The following is a 15,586-nucleotide window of genomic DNA, read 5'->3' as shown; positions in this document are numbered from 1 at the left end:
TAATTGTGTCATGATTTTTAAAAATACATTGCGAGAACTGTGGTCCAGAATTGTGTTGAAATCCTTTGCACTTTTGTTCATAAAAGGTATTGGCTTCCAATTTTATTTCTTGCAACATAAAATCTGGTTTAGGGATCAGGGTTTTGGTGAAATTATAGATGGCATTCATTAATGTTCCTTCTCCTCCAATGTTATAGAGTTTGAGTCAGGTTGAATTCAATTCTTCTGTTCATATTTGGTAGAATTTTCCATTGTTGCCATCTGATCCTGAGTTCTTATTATTTGCAAGTTTTCTTGATGAATATGTCAAACACGTCTTTGGAATTTGATCATTTTATATTTTCTACCTCTTCTTATGCTAATTTAGAAAGGTAATATGTTTTTTTTCAGATTTGTTGGAGTACAATTTTTCATAATATACATTATGAGCTTTTTCTCTGTTGGATCAATTATGTGACCAATTTAATATCTTGATTTCATTATTTGCCTCTTCTGTTTTGTTTATTTGTTTGTATTTTTCCATGTAATAGTGGTTTGTCTATTCTGTTAATTATTTTGAGAACCAACTTCTGTCTTTATTAATTATTTCTATTGTTAATCCTCTTTGGTTTTAATTTCTGCCCTGATATTTCTTATTTCCCTTTTCTGGTAGTTGTTGTTCCTTATTCTACATGTTCAAGTTCTTAGTTTGAGTTAATACTTTTTTTTATCTTTCTTCTGTTTTACTGGAGGTATTTATTGCTATGGGCTTTTGAGTTCCACTCTTGCTGTTTTCATTTTCCTCTGATTCTAGGAATTGTAAAATTTCACATTTGATATCTTCTATGATCAAATAATGTCAGTAATTTAATATTGCATTCCAATTTAAAATATTTTATCTTATTTTCCTGTTGTTTATTTCTAGCTTTACACCTGTAAAATAAGAGATGATGATTTGTAATATTTCAATCTTTTTAGATTTGTTGAAGTGTGTTACCTATACTATTTATGATCTATTTTGGAAATATATAGTTCTGATGATTAGTAGAATGTTGTATATAAGCCCAATAGGTTTAATTAGCTTATAGTTTTGTGTAAGTTCTCAATAGCCTTAGTGATCTTCCTTCTTTTTAATCTGTTTAAAATTTGAATTGGTGTTTTGAAATGTCCATACTATTACTGTGGAGTGTTCTAGTTCTACTTTCATAACAACCGGTAATTGTTTTATATATTCTGGAAAATTAATTGAGGTTCATATATATTTTTAATTGCTGTTTTCCTGCTCAATTGACCCTTGCATTATTTTTATAAATTTTATACATCTATTATAATGTTCTTTATTATTATCAACTCTTACAGAATTTTATTTGGAGTTTTATCATTGAGGGTACTCCTGCTATTTTATGTTTCTGACTGCCTGGGATATTTTCTTCTTTTTTATTAATTTAAATTTTTAGTTTGTGTCCTTGTGTTTAAGGTGTAGTTAGTGCATTTCATGATAGGAGTGCATCAATCATGTTTTTGTTCATATGTATATATATGTATGTATATATATTCATATGTACACACATACATACATTATGTCATTTTGAACACCTAGACCATTTACATGAAAAGTTATTACCGAAAATGATATATTGACCTCATTCATTTTGCATCTTTTTTGAGCTTTTCCAATCTTCTTTAATTTCTTAGTATGATTTCTTGTTTTTGTTTGTGTTTGGGTAGCTTCCATGTAATGACTTTATTTTCATCCTATATTTCTTCTGAATATTTTTGCTCAGTGATTTTTTTGTTGTTGTTACCACTTATTGTACATTATTTACAATTGGCACTTTTAAAAAATGAACAAGAGTTAGTATATGAGCTAGAATAATAAGTTGTGAAAACATATAGAATCTGGGTCCCATAGGCTGGAAGATAAACAAGGGGCCATCTAACTGAGAAACAACAAAGCCCACATGGAAAATGCACACCAGCCTGTGAGATGACAAGGAGTCTAAGGGATCAGGTATCAGACATCAAAGACCAAAAAAATTAAAAACTCATAGCATTGTGAATGAGGGGGAGTGCAGACCCAGGGCCCATCTGGGAGAAATTGGACATCCCCTTGCAGAAGGACTGTGAGGAGTTGACGAGCCAGTCAGAGTGCAGTGTAGCAATGATCAAACATACAATTTTCCTCTAGTTCCTAAATGCTTCCTCCCCCCCTCCCCCACTATCATGATCCCAATTCTACCTTACATATCCGACTGAATGGAAGGATATACACTGGCACAAATAGGAACTGGGAATCCAGGGAATCCAGGACAGATGAACCCCTCAGGATTAGTGGTGAGAGTGGTGATATCAGGAAGGTGGAGGGAAGGTGAGGGAGAAAGGGAACCAGATGACAAGGTCTCCATATCGCCTCCTCCCTGGAGGAGAGAACTGGATGAGGGAGACGTCAGATGGTGTAAATATGATAAAATAATAATTATTTATAAATTATCAAGGGTTCAGGGGAGGGGAGAGCAGGGAGGGAGGGGAAAAATGAGGAACTGATACCAAGCGCTTAAGTAGAAAGCAGGTGTTTTGAGAATGATGATGGCAACATACGTATGAATGTGCTGGACACAAATGATGTATGTAAAGATTGAGAAAAGAGTTGTATGAGCCCCTAATAAAATTCTTATTAAAAAATCTATTCGTGATACATTCTGCCTTATCTCAGTTTTTTGTTGGTGTGGTTCCATTAACAGTAATATAAAACCTATATTCAACAAGTTCCTGGTGTAATTATTTCTTATAAACTTGATGTATTGTTTGTGGGGCTTAATTACCCAATTTTTCTTTAAAAATCATGTGTTTTGACCTTATAATTGCATGTATTATTAAGTTTTTATAATCTCTGCTTCTTTATTTCCTTATTGTTTTTCACAAGTATAAGCACTTAATCAGTTTTCTTGTTTCAGTTGAATAATCACTGTGAAGCTGATGTGGTTGTGGAAAATTCTTAGAGTTTCTGTTTGCTTTGAAATGACTTTACTTCCCCTTGTTTTTTAATAACAACTGCTGTATAAAGGATTATTGATTTCAACTGATTTTGTTCGATATTTCATTGATGTTGCTCCATTGTCTTCTGGCCTCTGATGTTTCTGAGAACATGATATGTTGTCTTACATTATTTTTCTTGCTGCTTTCAGGATTCTATCCCTTTCTTTGTTTTTCCAAAATGTTATCAGAATATAGTGCATTTTATATTTTTTCCTATTTTTTTGCTGAATTTGAGTAATAAAATCACTTCAACAAAAAATCTGAAAACACATACAATCAAAAGAGAAGAAAGAATAGGAGAAATGAAAACTTGGAGAGTAAATTTCCCCTATGGACACCAAGTTAAAACTTACTTGAAAACTATTAGACTGCAGTCTAAGTATTCTTCAAACCAACACCCCAAACCAAATCTACTGCCACCAAGTGAGTTCAGACTCATAGCGACTCTATCATACTGAGTAGAACTGACCCAGTGAGTTTATGAGACTGTAAGTCTTTATGGGAGTAAAAATCCCCTTTTTTCTCCCAAAAAGTGCCTGATGGTATCAACAGGTGATGTTAATGTTAGCAGCCCAATGCTTAACCGTTACACCACCAAGAGCTATAGTGTGCTTAAAGGAATAAAAACAAAAAAACAAAATTGAATGTGTGGGGAACAGATGGAGAAAATGGAGGAACTAAATGGGATAATTAACATGGTAATTGGAACCATGAAAAGAGACATACAAAAAGAAAAAGGAAAAAACCTGAGAGAGCTAGTAGAACTAAAGAACAAAACAAGGGAATTAGAAAAAGCAAAAGAAGCACTCATCAACAGAGTTGAATTGAGAAAAGTTTGCTTAATGAACTAGCAAGCAAAACAACTGAACTTATCAAGTCGCAAGAGAAGCAAGAGGAAGAAACAAAGAAAAGCAAGCAAACGCGAAAGAAGATATGGCGATACATTTTTTTTTTTCAGAAAGCCAGTCTTTTAATTTCAAAAAAGCTGTGCCACACATTTCTACCGGGTGCCGATGGTCACCTGCCATACTCGCACGAGGTTATCTGTGTAACCTGCAAACAGAGTCTGGCCATCAGCAGACCAGGCCAGAGAGGTGCACTGGGGCGGTTCGGCCTTGCTGCTGGTGCTGATCACTTCTTGCTTCAGCTCATCAGCAATGATCTTGCCCTCCAAGTCCCAGATCTTGATGCTGGGGCCAGTGGCAGCACAGAGCCAGTAGCGGTTGGGACTGAAGCACAGGGCGTTGATAATGTCTCCTCCATCGAGGGTATAAAGGTGCTTGCCTTCATTGAGATCCCACAGCATGGCCTGGCCATCCTTGCCTCCAGAAGCACAGAGGGATCCATCCGGAGAGACCGTCACAGTGTTCAGGTAGCCTGTGTGGCCGATGTGGTTCGTTTTCAGTTTGCAATTAGCCAAGTTCCACACCTTGACCAACTTGTCCCAGCCACACGAGACGATGATGGGGTTGCTGCTGTTGGGCGAAAAGCGCACACAGGACACCCATTCAGAGTGGCTCTCGTCCTGTACGGTGTACTTGCAAACTCCCAGAGTATTCCACAGCTTGATGGTCTTATCTCGGGAGCCAGAGACAATCTGCCGGTTGTCAGAGGAGAAGGCCACACTCAGCACGTCCTTGGTATGGCCTATAAAGCGGCGGGTGGTGGTGCCCGTTGTAAGATCCCAGAGACGTAGTGTTCCATCCCAGGAGCCTGAGAGCGCAAACTGGCCATCAGAAGAGATGACCACGTAGCTCACAAAGTGAGAGTGACCATGCAGAGCACGTTGGGGAATGCCATAGTTGGTCTCATCCCTCGTGAGCTTCCACATGATGATGGTCTTATCTCGCGAGGCAGACAGAATCATGTCGGGGAACTGTGGCGTGGTAGCGATCTGCGTTACCCAGCCATTGTGGCCCTTGAGGGTGCCACGAAGGGTCATTTGCTCAGTCATGGCGGCGGCGGGTGCGGGGGTCGCCGCAGCGACAAGGATGGCACCGGATAGCTCCGACACACCAGCTCCTGCTGCTGTTCAGCGGAGAAAAAGCGATATGGCGATACATTTAAAAAATCAAACATAAGCAAATGTGGTGAAGAAAGCTGATGGTGCCCAGCTATCAAAAGGTATAGCATCTGGGGTCTTAAAGACTTGAAGATAAACAAGCGACCATCTAGCTCAGAAGCAAAAAAGCCCATATGGAAGATGCACACCAGCCTGTGTGATCACGAGGTGTCAAAGATCAAAGGCATCATCAGAACAAAAATTCTTACCATAGTGAATAAAGTGAGGAGTGCAGAGTGGAGACTCAAAGCCTATTTCTAGGCCATTGGAGATCCCCTTGCAGAGGGGTCTTGGCGAGAAGACAAGCCAGGCTGTTGGGAGCCGATAGCCATTAAGACCCTAGCCTCTGACACGTAGCAGAAACTTGGCCGCTTTCTAACAGCAAGGCTTTGTTTCCTGCCCAACTTCGCCCCCACATTCCAAACTACATGCTCAGTAGTATGGGCAGTTCCGGTAACTGATCTTATTGCCATTAGTCAAAGTACTGAGCACCCATTGAACTGCAGATATACCATATTTGGAACATCGTGATAAGTTCACCCGGTAAGCCTTGATATGCATGCGGACGTCACCACGGGCGTCTTTGAGTACTGTTGCGCACCCTTTGTACCTTATTGGGAACATGTGGCTGATTGGTTGTACAGTGTGCGGTTGTTACACAGTGTGCTTCATTGGATTACGTGCCTCCCACTTCCTTCTCTGTTGTGAATGTATACCCAGAGTTTTGGCAAAATAAACGGGGTTGATCAGCACTTGTCTTGCCCCATGTCTCTCTTTCTTTTTCCTATCCAGGTTCGTTGCCCCTCCGGGTCACCGCGTGAGGGTCTCGCTGGACGAGACCCTAACACCAGTCAAGGTGTGATGTAGCACTGATGAAAAATACAACTTTCCTCTAGTTCCTAAATGCTTCCTTCCCCTCTCTCCCCACCATCATGATCCCAGTTCTACCTTGCAAGTCTGGCTAGACCAGAGGATGTACACTGATACAGATAGGACCTGGAAACACAGGGAATTCAGGGTGGATGAAACCTTCAGGACCAGGGGTGTGAATGCTGATAGTGGGAGGGTAGATGGAGAGTGGGTTGGAAAGAGGGAACTGATTACAAGGATTTACATGTGACCTCCTCCCTGGGGAACAGACAACAGAAAAGTAGTTGAAGGGAGACATCGGACAGGGCAAGATAGACAAATAATAATTTATAAATTATCATAGGCTCATGAGGGAGGGGAGAATGGGGAAGGAGGGGAAAATGAGGACCTGATGCCAAGGGCTTAAGTGGAGAGCAAATATTGTGAGAAAGATGAGGGCAATGAATGTACAGGTGTGCTTTACATAATTGATGTATGCATGAATTGTGATCAGAGTTGTATGAACCCCTAATAAAGCAATTAAAAAAATCAAACATTAAAATATTTCAAATCTTAGAGTATTATGCACATTAAAGTTTTAGAAACAACTTCCAGGAGATAATCAGATCATTTCTCAGATCTGAGCAGAGAATAAAGAAAGGACCCCAGTGGGGGAGTGGATTATCACTTGCTCTGCTGTCTAGCCATTTGAACCCACCATCTCTGTGCAGGAGAAAAATGAGGGTTTTCACTTTCATAAAGATTTATACAGGCTTGGGAACCATATCTTACAGGGTTGTTATGAGCCAAAATCAACTCGGTGGCATTGAGTTGTTTGGTATTTATTTTAACTTTAAATTTTGCCATCTGAATTGTGGGTAAATTTTTTTAGTTGGATTCCCATGTGGCAAAGAGCCAAGTGTCCATTGCAGAGGCTTTAGATTTAAGGCAGGGGGCTGCACACCAACAATGGCCCAAGGAAGGAAAATGTAGCATCCCTCCTCCACAATAAATCATAGTCCTGGAACAGCACAGGTAACCCCACCGTGCCCAATAGGGTCTCTGTGAGTCAGAACTCACCGAATGGCAGTGACTAACTTCACCTTTATCCTTAATTTTATCTGCCCCTACCCTCTGCCCCCAGTGTGGATTCAGGACTGGGATATGTTGGAGGTCTGTAATTCAACACACATGTGTTTAAGTTGGGCGGTTCATTTGGTTGCAGAAACAGATAAGTCATGGGTTTTCACTTTTCTACAGTTCTCTTTCACAGGTGAACCTGCACAGACTCTCCCATGATGACCTGCAAGGGGCTGGGAGCTGGCCCTTTTTCTACATGTTGTTTGTTTGTCCAAAGTACTCCCCACGCCGTGCTTCCTTTGCAGTTCTACCAAGTCCTGGTGCCCTTCTGTGAGATTCAACAACACTCTCTCACAGTGCTACAATCTCCTCTCCGTCCTTAGCATCAGCCATTGGTCAGCCCATGGGAGACCAAGCTGGAAAACTTCATTCTCATGACTTCTTTCCATTTCTGTCTCATTTTTCACTCTCCCCTCAGTGTTTCCTGGTATTAGCCTACTTAAACCATATGTCATTTTGTAAAAAATTTTTTACAATACATATTTTGCCTTTTCATGTGTTTCCTGCAATTTTACATAGTTCCTCAATTTCACATATAATTTGAAGGGGCTTAAAAAGTTCTTGGAAAAAATTCCATTATCTTTATATTTCATTTTTCCAATTAAAAAATTGTGGTGACTATTACTGGTAATATATTTATTTTCTTCTCCTGTTTTTTAAAAAAATAAAATAATCAGCTTTAAATATAATTACATTTTTAAATAAGTGGAAAAACACTATTCTCCAGATAAAGACAACAGTGCTTCTGCTAAATTGAATTTTGAGGAAACAGGCAATTTTACCTTGAAATATTTCAATGTCTTTATCCATCAGAAGCAGAATGGAAAGCAGAATTGAATTGAGAAAGGTATTTTTGAGATAACAATGTGTGAGTATTTTAAAAGGCTGCTATACTTTAAAATTGAATATATATATATTCAAGAACCTCCTGCTAGCCTTTTATAAAAGGATTTATTTTATCTGCTTTCCTCCAACCCCTGGGCATCCTTTTAGTTTTTGGTTAAAATAACTTTTTTTTCATTATGGTAATTTATAATTCTAGTATAATTGATTTAGTCTGTGTTTATTCATGACAGTGGTACTCCACCATGACTGCATGATGGAATCCAGGTAGGTAAGCAATACAGAAGCCTGAGTGGTTCCTCCAGAGATTCTGATTTGTTGGTCTGGAGCTATACCTGGGACCTGGAATTAAAAAAAAATCTTAAATGATTTTAACAGGTAGCTAAAGTTGAGAGTTATAAATTAAGTTAAATAGAGATTTAGTACATTTTACTAGATTTTGATATATCCTTGTTTGAATCTTTCAAAATATAGCAAAAAGTAAAATATAATTTATGTAAATTTATAGTAGTAGATTAACGATTCAGCAGCCTGCATGGTTGATGAATACAATTAACAGCTGGGCTTGGGGGAGTGCCTCTGTGGCTTGTTTTCCAAAATGTTTCTTTCTTTTAGTTTTCATCTGGAAGTAGAAAGGTTAACTTTCATAACTCTCTGTGACTGTGTTAAGATCGTCTCCTGATATCAGTTTGTGCAAGGAGATGCACTCGGTACGGTCCTCTTGGTGCTGTACTCATAAGCACTAAGAAATCAAGCAGCTTCTATTGCCATTGCTCTATGAAAATACCTGGCCCCAAGTCCAAACCAATTATAAATGGTGGTTACTTTGACTGTCTTGTGGCGAATAGACAACTGTACCATTATCGCTCATATATCTCCTTCCTTTTTAAGCATTTCTTCTATGGCGATGAATTTGGCCTATGTAAAGCCTTCCCTGGGCTTATCTCTACCTTCTTCTTTGATTCTTTAAGATGGGAGTGGTCCAAAGTTTCCCACAAGAGAAGCTTAAAGTAGCCATATTATTGGAAGGGCACCATAGCACCTTCATTTTACGTATACATTTATAACAAGTATGCTGTTGTTACCAAGATCTTTGGAAATGTGTTAAAAAAAACCGAGTGGATATTGCAATCACTATTTTGAAAAAAGGCTTCAAGTCTACTTTCAATTTGATCCCAATTCACTTTGCTAGTCAAAAATTTAAAATATCTTGTAAAGTAAACAGTTGTCAAGATCTCCTCATTATTGATACCAATGAAGTTGTTTCTCTTTCACTCAGATCTCTCTTTTAATGTTTATTTAGGAGTTGGAAAAGAACTTTGGCTTTGCATACACTCTGTGAGAAATTTCAAAATAAGTCTTGATGGAGTAGATTAGAAATCAGAGCAGTTTATTGTGAGGGCATGAGAACATTTCCTGATGAAGTACACTGTCCAATATTGTGCCACAAGACATTCCCCTCAGGTTGGAAGGCACTGGAAACGTGACGGGGGAAGTGGTGCTTCTGAATGTAGAGTTCATTTCAATGACACGGGCGATGCAAAACTTTCAGAACCTTACTTTACTGATGGGCCCCCTTCAAAATGAGAAGAAACAGCTGCAACTCTCCATTAACAATCAGGATTTGGGATGCACAAAGGAAAGTTGGAGGTCTTAGAAAATAATATAGAATGCATAAAGATCTATATTCTATGGATTCTGAAATGGACTAGTATGTGGCCATTTTGAATTAGAAAGTCATATGGTTTAATATGAAGGGAATGAAACATTTTAAAGGACTGGCATCACACTCTTCATTGAAAGGCACATTTCAAGATCTATTTTGAAGTGCTGTGCTGTCTGTAATAAAATAAGATATATACATTTGCCAGGAAGACCAATTAAGTCATTGGTTATTCAAATTACTGCTACAATCACTAAAGCCAAAGATAAAAAACTTGAAGAATTCTAACTTGTCCTGTCTCACATTGATAAAAAAATTCAATGAAAATATTTAATATTGGTAACTCTTGGTGATTAGAATGTACAAGTTGGAAACATGGGAAAATATGGCTTTGATGATAGAAATACTTCTGGAGATCTTATGATATATAGTTTCAAGACCAAGGATTTCATTGCAAATAAATTATTTTCAACCATATAAACAGAGATTATACACATGAACCTCACCAGATAGATCAGGGGTCAAACAACTGCAACTGTAGAGGGAGAAGATGGAAAAGCTCAACAACAACCAAAGAAGACCAACAGCTGACTGAGGACAGATCATCAATTGCTCATATGAAAGTTCAAGTTGAAAGCTAAAACTATTAGAACAAGTCCACGAAAGCCCAAGTATACTCATAACTACATCCCACCTGAGTTTAGGGATGATTTTAAGAAGTTTCATTGCATTAAAAAGGAATGAGCAAAGACAAAACAAGTTGTGGGATGACATTGAGAAACATGGAGAAAATAAAGGTTATGAAAGAACAGAAAAGACAAAGGACGAAGTGGATGTCATAAGAGGTTCTGAAACTTGTTCTTGAAGGTAGGGTAGCTAAAGTGAATAGAAGAAATTCTGATGTGAAGGAACTGAACAAAATAATTCAAAACGTAACTCAAAAAGACAAATGAACATTATAAAAATGGGTAAATCCCTGGAATTAGAAAAGCAAAAGGTAAGAGCACGCTCAGCACATCTCAAGCTGAAAGAAATGAAGAAAACAGCCAGTCCTTGAGCAGCAGCATTGAAAATGCTACGTACAAAATACTGGACAATGTAAGGAGCATTATAAGAAGATGAAAATCGAGCCCAAAACATTATTGAAAAATAAGAACCCAGGAATGGACAGAACACCAGTTTAATTATTTCAACAAATTTGTGCAGCATTTGAAGGAGTCATTTATCTATACCATAAAATTTGGAATGTAGAAGCCTGGCCAACCAACTAGGAGAAATTAATATTTGTGATCATTTGACATAAAGATAACCCAATAGGATGGGTAAATATCAAAAACTATCATCAATATCATCTATAAACTATAGATAATTTTTAAATGGTTGTAGAAATTCATTGACAGGTAGCTATCAGAAATTTAAGCTCAATTCAGAAAAGCTTGTGGAATGAGAGAGAAAAGTTTGTGGAGTGAGAGATATGATTGCTGGTGCCAGATGGTTTAGGTTGAAAGCTTAGAATACCAGAGAAAGAAGTATTTGTGTTTTATTGACTAAGCGTAAGCATTTGACTGTGTGTGCATATTCTAATAATCAAAAAGTGGGAATTCGACAACACATAAATATGTGTTTATGTGGAATATCTCTATCTATCATCTATCTATCTATTACAGCATGTTTTAAGGTCAGGAAAACTGAACCCATAATCTGAGAAGTCAGACTATATGAAGAAGAATGAGGTATCAGGATTAGAGAAAGGCTGCATTAACAACCTGCAATATGCAGATGATATGCCCTGATTGTTGAAAATGAAGAGGAGTTGAGGCTCTTACCTATGAAAGTCAAAGACTGCAGATTTAAGTATAGATTACAACACTATGTAAATAAAACGCACACACACAAATCCACACAACTGGACCGATAGAAATCAATGCAAAATGGAGAAAGATTGAAGTGATCTTCCCCACAAGACCTTTTTAAAACTGTGAAGGCATCACTTTGAGGACTAGATGTGCCCATTCCAAGCCACTGTATTTTCCATAAGATCACATGCATGTGGATGTTGGAAAATAAATAAGAAGGACAACATAAGAATTTATGCATTTGAATTGTGTTGGTGAAGAATGGTGAAGTCCTATAGCCTGGCAGAAAAACCAATAAATTTGTCTTAGAAGTACAACAAGAACGCTTCTTAGATGTGAGAAAGACCAACAGTGGACATGTCATCTGGAGTGAGCAGTCCCTGGAAAAGGACATGATCCTTGGTAAAGAGAGTGTCAGCCCAAAAAGAGGACGATTCTTAATGGGTACAAGTATGGATCAAACCCAGCAATGAATGTGATGATGGCGCAGGGCCAGGAAGAGTGTTTCCTTTTGGTTTGTCTGTGCTGGAATTACTTCACAATAGCTGGACAATAACATTTCCAATGCATTCAACAGTCGTGAGTTATTTCCCAAGGTGATTCACATGATCTCCTCTTAGGTTAGAGCTGTCACTGTAATTCTCCCTTGCTAGATTATATACATGTACAATGTCAGAGATGGAATTTGTACCTCGACCTCTTACACATATGTGTAGTACACCATCTCATATCTTTTAACAATATCTTTCCGTGCTTTAACAATAATGTGTACGTGGCCCAGAATGTTAGGTGCATGATAACAGTTAATTCGTTGCCACACTTCACTGTTTGAGCACCTGATGTAAGTTGGACTGTCAGAAAGCTCTCTCAGAAATTTTCAGAGAAGCTGAGCTTCAATATCATTCTCTCTAGTGATAATACTTAGAAATATGAGGTACAGCATTTGGAAATGGCTTCACTACAGGATATATTGATGAACCTAGTTAATATACTAATGTCCTCAAACTTTAGAAGAGATGAAACTCAGATATTATCTGGCACATTGTCAAGATTTAGAGAGCTAGCTGTTCTGTCACTTCCTGGTGTCCATGACTTATGTATGCCTGGGAATTTTCATTTTGCCTAAGATAGTTTGAGTTGGGTTTCTGTACTTTGAAACATAAAGTCTTGATTCATAATAGCACTCATGATGTAAATAAAATATCTGTGCTTGAGTCCTATTTGTCCCTAGAAACCTATGGGCATGTGAGTTAGTTAAAGTTAATTGTGCCAACCTGGCCAATAAACACATGTGGGGTTAATTGAAGGGCAGAGGGATAAATGACTCAGTGTGCCTCGCCTTTCTAGTTCTTGGGTCTCTTGCTTTGTGATGGTCGGACCAGGGTGCACCTGCCTCAGCCAGTTCCCTGCTTCACCTGGCAAGGCTCATTTCCTGTAAGACACCCCCAAGGAAAAGCCGCATGGACCTACCCCGATGCCGCCCTGGATGCTGGAGCAACCCTGTGGAGACCCCTGCCAGCACTGAGATGCTTACATGTTCACTGATTCGGCTTTCCTCCTGCAGTCGGCGTCATAGTGTGTGTTTTGTGAGATGGAGGATGACTTTGTGGATTGCTATCGGACATATGGGTTAATGTTGCACTTGTGGGCTTGGGCAGCACTGGGTTGGGATGTTTTCTTGATGTGCACTTAACCTTTATATGAAACTCTCTCTTATACATGAGTTTCTGTGGATTTGTTTCTCTAAGGTACCCAGACTAACACAGGCATGTCTGCTAAAGGAAAATAGCAGAACCAGGACCATAAAGTTTTGTGGGAAATTCATTATAGGAAAAGTTAGAATGCCTTGTACTCAATTCTGGGAAATGGTAATAGAGTGGAAAATATGCACAAATCAGTTACCCTTTTCTACTCACTCTAAACGAAATATCTTAGACACCAAACGAAGTATCTATTCTCACTTTAGACTTCCAGAAGTCTGCTGTTTATACTCTACACTGAGTATCAATACAGTACATTATTTTAGTTACACTATATTATATTTCTTGTATTTTTGCTTTATTTTATATTATATAAAATATCACCTGAACATCAGTGTTATAAAATATAATCCCAAATATTATGGACACTTTCCTTCTTTATTTATTCATTTCCCTCTTTCTGAGTAATTATGTACCATTCCTTACTATAATAATATGCAATGATAATATGCAAAATATCTTGACATTTATAGATCTCAGATTATTAACTTAATCACCATAACTAATTGTTCAGAATTAGAATGTGAACCATGGCAGGCTTTTCGATATGAAAATCAGACAATGTAATAGTCAAGAGGAAAATAATGTGTTTCATAATTCTAAGAGTCTCTGCAACCATTGTATGAAGGCCAGGACTTCAGATCGATCGGTTTAGTGCGTCATCATTCCAGAGGAAAATGGTAATAAAATGAATATTATTAAATGATCAGAGCTATGTCACTATACCTTGTTGGACAGGTTCCTCTGTGTTCATAATTTTTTTTTCATTTAGAAATAAAAATCTCTCCACTTTTTAGAATTGACCTTTGGTATAAAATTATACCTGTAGACTTTTATGTGTCAATTTCTTACCTGTGTTCTTATTTATTCATTTGCTTTCTGCTTCCTCTGTGGTCAGAATGATATACCTAAATCCAGGGTTGAGTTCAAAGACTGCACGGAGAACTGGATAAACACAACAAGGGTCTGGCAGAGCCATGGAACATCTCACTCTGTTTTTACATTGTTCTACTAGGAAAACATGCTTGTTCATGAGAAAATGGGGGGGAGGGGGAGGGGTATTGGAACTATTCATTTCTACTTTGTAATACCTCAGGGTTTTGATGTCATTCTACTGCCCAAGTCCTATCAGATAAAAACCATGTAAACTACACCAATGAAATCAATTAAAAAACATATTGTCTCAGAATATAGGTAATCTGGATTAATATAGATGATTATTTCATTACATTGCAAATATGAACAGGTTGAAACTAAAAGGTCCTATTGGCCGCCAAGTGTTTAGAAGAAGGAGTATGGGTCTCAAGGTCAGTAGAGAGTTTTGTTCAAGCCAGTTTCTGTTGACTGATTACATTTTACCAATAAAGTGCCATTTAGCTCTCTTAATATTGTGTTTATACCTTTGGTAAAATATGAAAACAATAATAATGCATAGACAATGGTTTGATGTAGAAAGGAGATTATACATGTTAGGCATTCTTGAGACTAGAGTTTTGTAAGTTTAAAACTGATGTGAAAATCACCCAAGAAAATGTTCAGGAGGCATTCTTGATATTGTTTCCTGCAAAATACTTATGACAAGTGTCAAAATGATCCATCGGGGGGTAAGAAAGGGGCATTAAACCATATAGACAGTGTAGACACATTTTACATTTGAAATCTTGGTTTCCACTGACATCGGGATGACCTAAGCACACTTGTCAATTGCTAGCAGACGACAGGGATTGAGGAGACTCCAGTGACTATTCCTGCTCATTTCTCTGCAGTATCAAGTACTGACAGAACAGTTACACACTTGACCGTAGGATCCAACAGGAGTGTCTTAAATATCAGTCAAACGATCCTATTCTGGCCCAGAGTTAACCCAGGGGATAGTTAAAATGTTTAAGGGACCATTTTAAAATTAAACCTTTAGGTCTGACAGTCTGCACCACGGGAGGTTAGGGAGAGTGAGAGATGTTCCTATAACCTAAGCACTAAGCATGCCATTTATCTGTCTCATTGAAATCCTTCAATGGCTCCCACATCTTTTGAATGATATCCAGAAGCCTGCACTATATGGCTTCGTTGTCTCTCTTCACAGCCCACTGTCCCTACCTACCTTGCCCAAATTTCTATGCACAGCAGATACTAGGTGGTGGACGAAGCTGTGTCACACCCGCCTTTATCTCAGCACTGCTCTCTCCCAGGGCGACGTGCCTAAGTGCTGATGAAGCAGCCGCGTGCAAAGTGCATAGTCTACTTCAATGTGATAGAACAACAGCCTGAGACAGCTGAGACAGGAAGGGTTGACGGTTCCTTTTCTTTTAGCATGTGGTTGTCAGAAAGGCCAGTTAATGACTGTAGCTTTCAATGGAAAGTGACTCTACCTTTCATGCCACTAGGCGGATGTCATTGA

General features: G+C 38.3%; 1 protein-coding gene across 1 annotated transcript; it reads right to left on the bottom strand.

The window, feature by feature from the left end:
• Window positions 1–3,959: 3,959 nt before the first annotated feature.
• LOC142459433 (small ribosomal subunit protein RACK1-like) lies at window positions 3,960–5,056 on the bottom strand. Its single transcript, XM_075560989.1, has one exon. The coding sequence runs from the start codon at window positions 4,967–4,969 to the stop codon at window positions 4,016–4,018; it is 954 nt and encodes a 317-aa protein (XP_075417104.1). The 5' UTR covers window positions 4,970–5,056; the 3' UTR covers window positions 3,960–4,015.
• Window positions 5,057–15,586: the final 10,530 nt, after the last annotated feature.

The sequence above is a fragment of the Tenrec ecaudatus genome, chromosome 10, assembly GCF_050624435.1.
Source record: "Tenrec ecaudatus isolate mTenEca1 chromosome 10, mTenEca1.hap1, whole genome shotgun sequence".
Classification (NCBI taxonomy): Eukaryota; Metazoa; Chordata; class Mammalia; order Afrosoricida; family Tenrecidae; genus Tenrec; species Tenrec ecaudatus.
The sequence above is the reverse complement of the archived record's forward strand: the minus strand, read 5'-3'. Positions and strand labels throughout refer to the sequence as shown.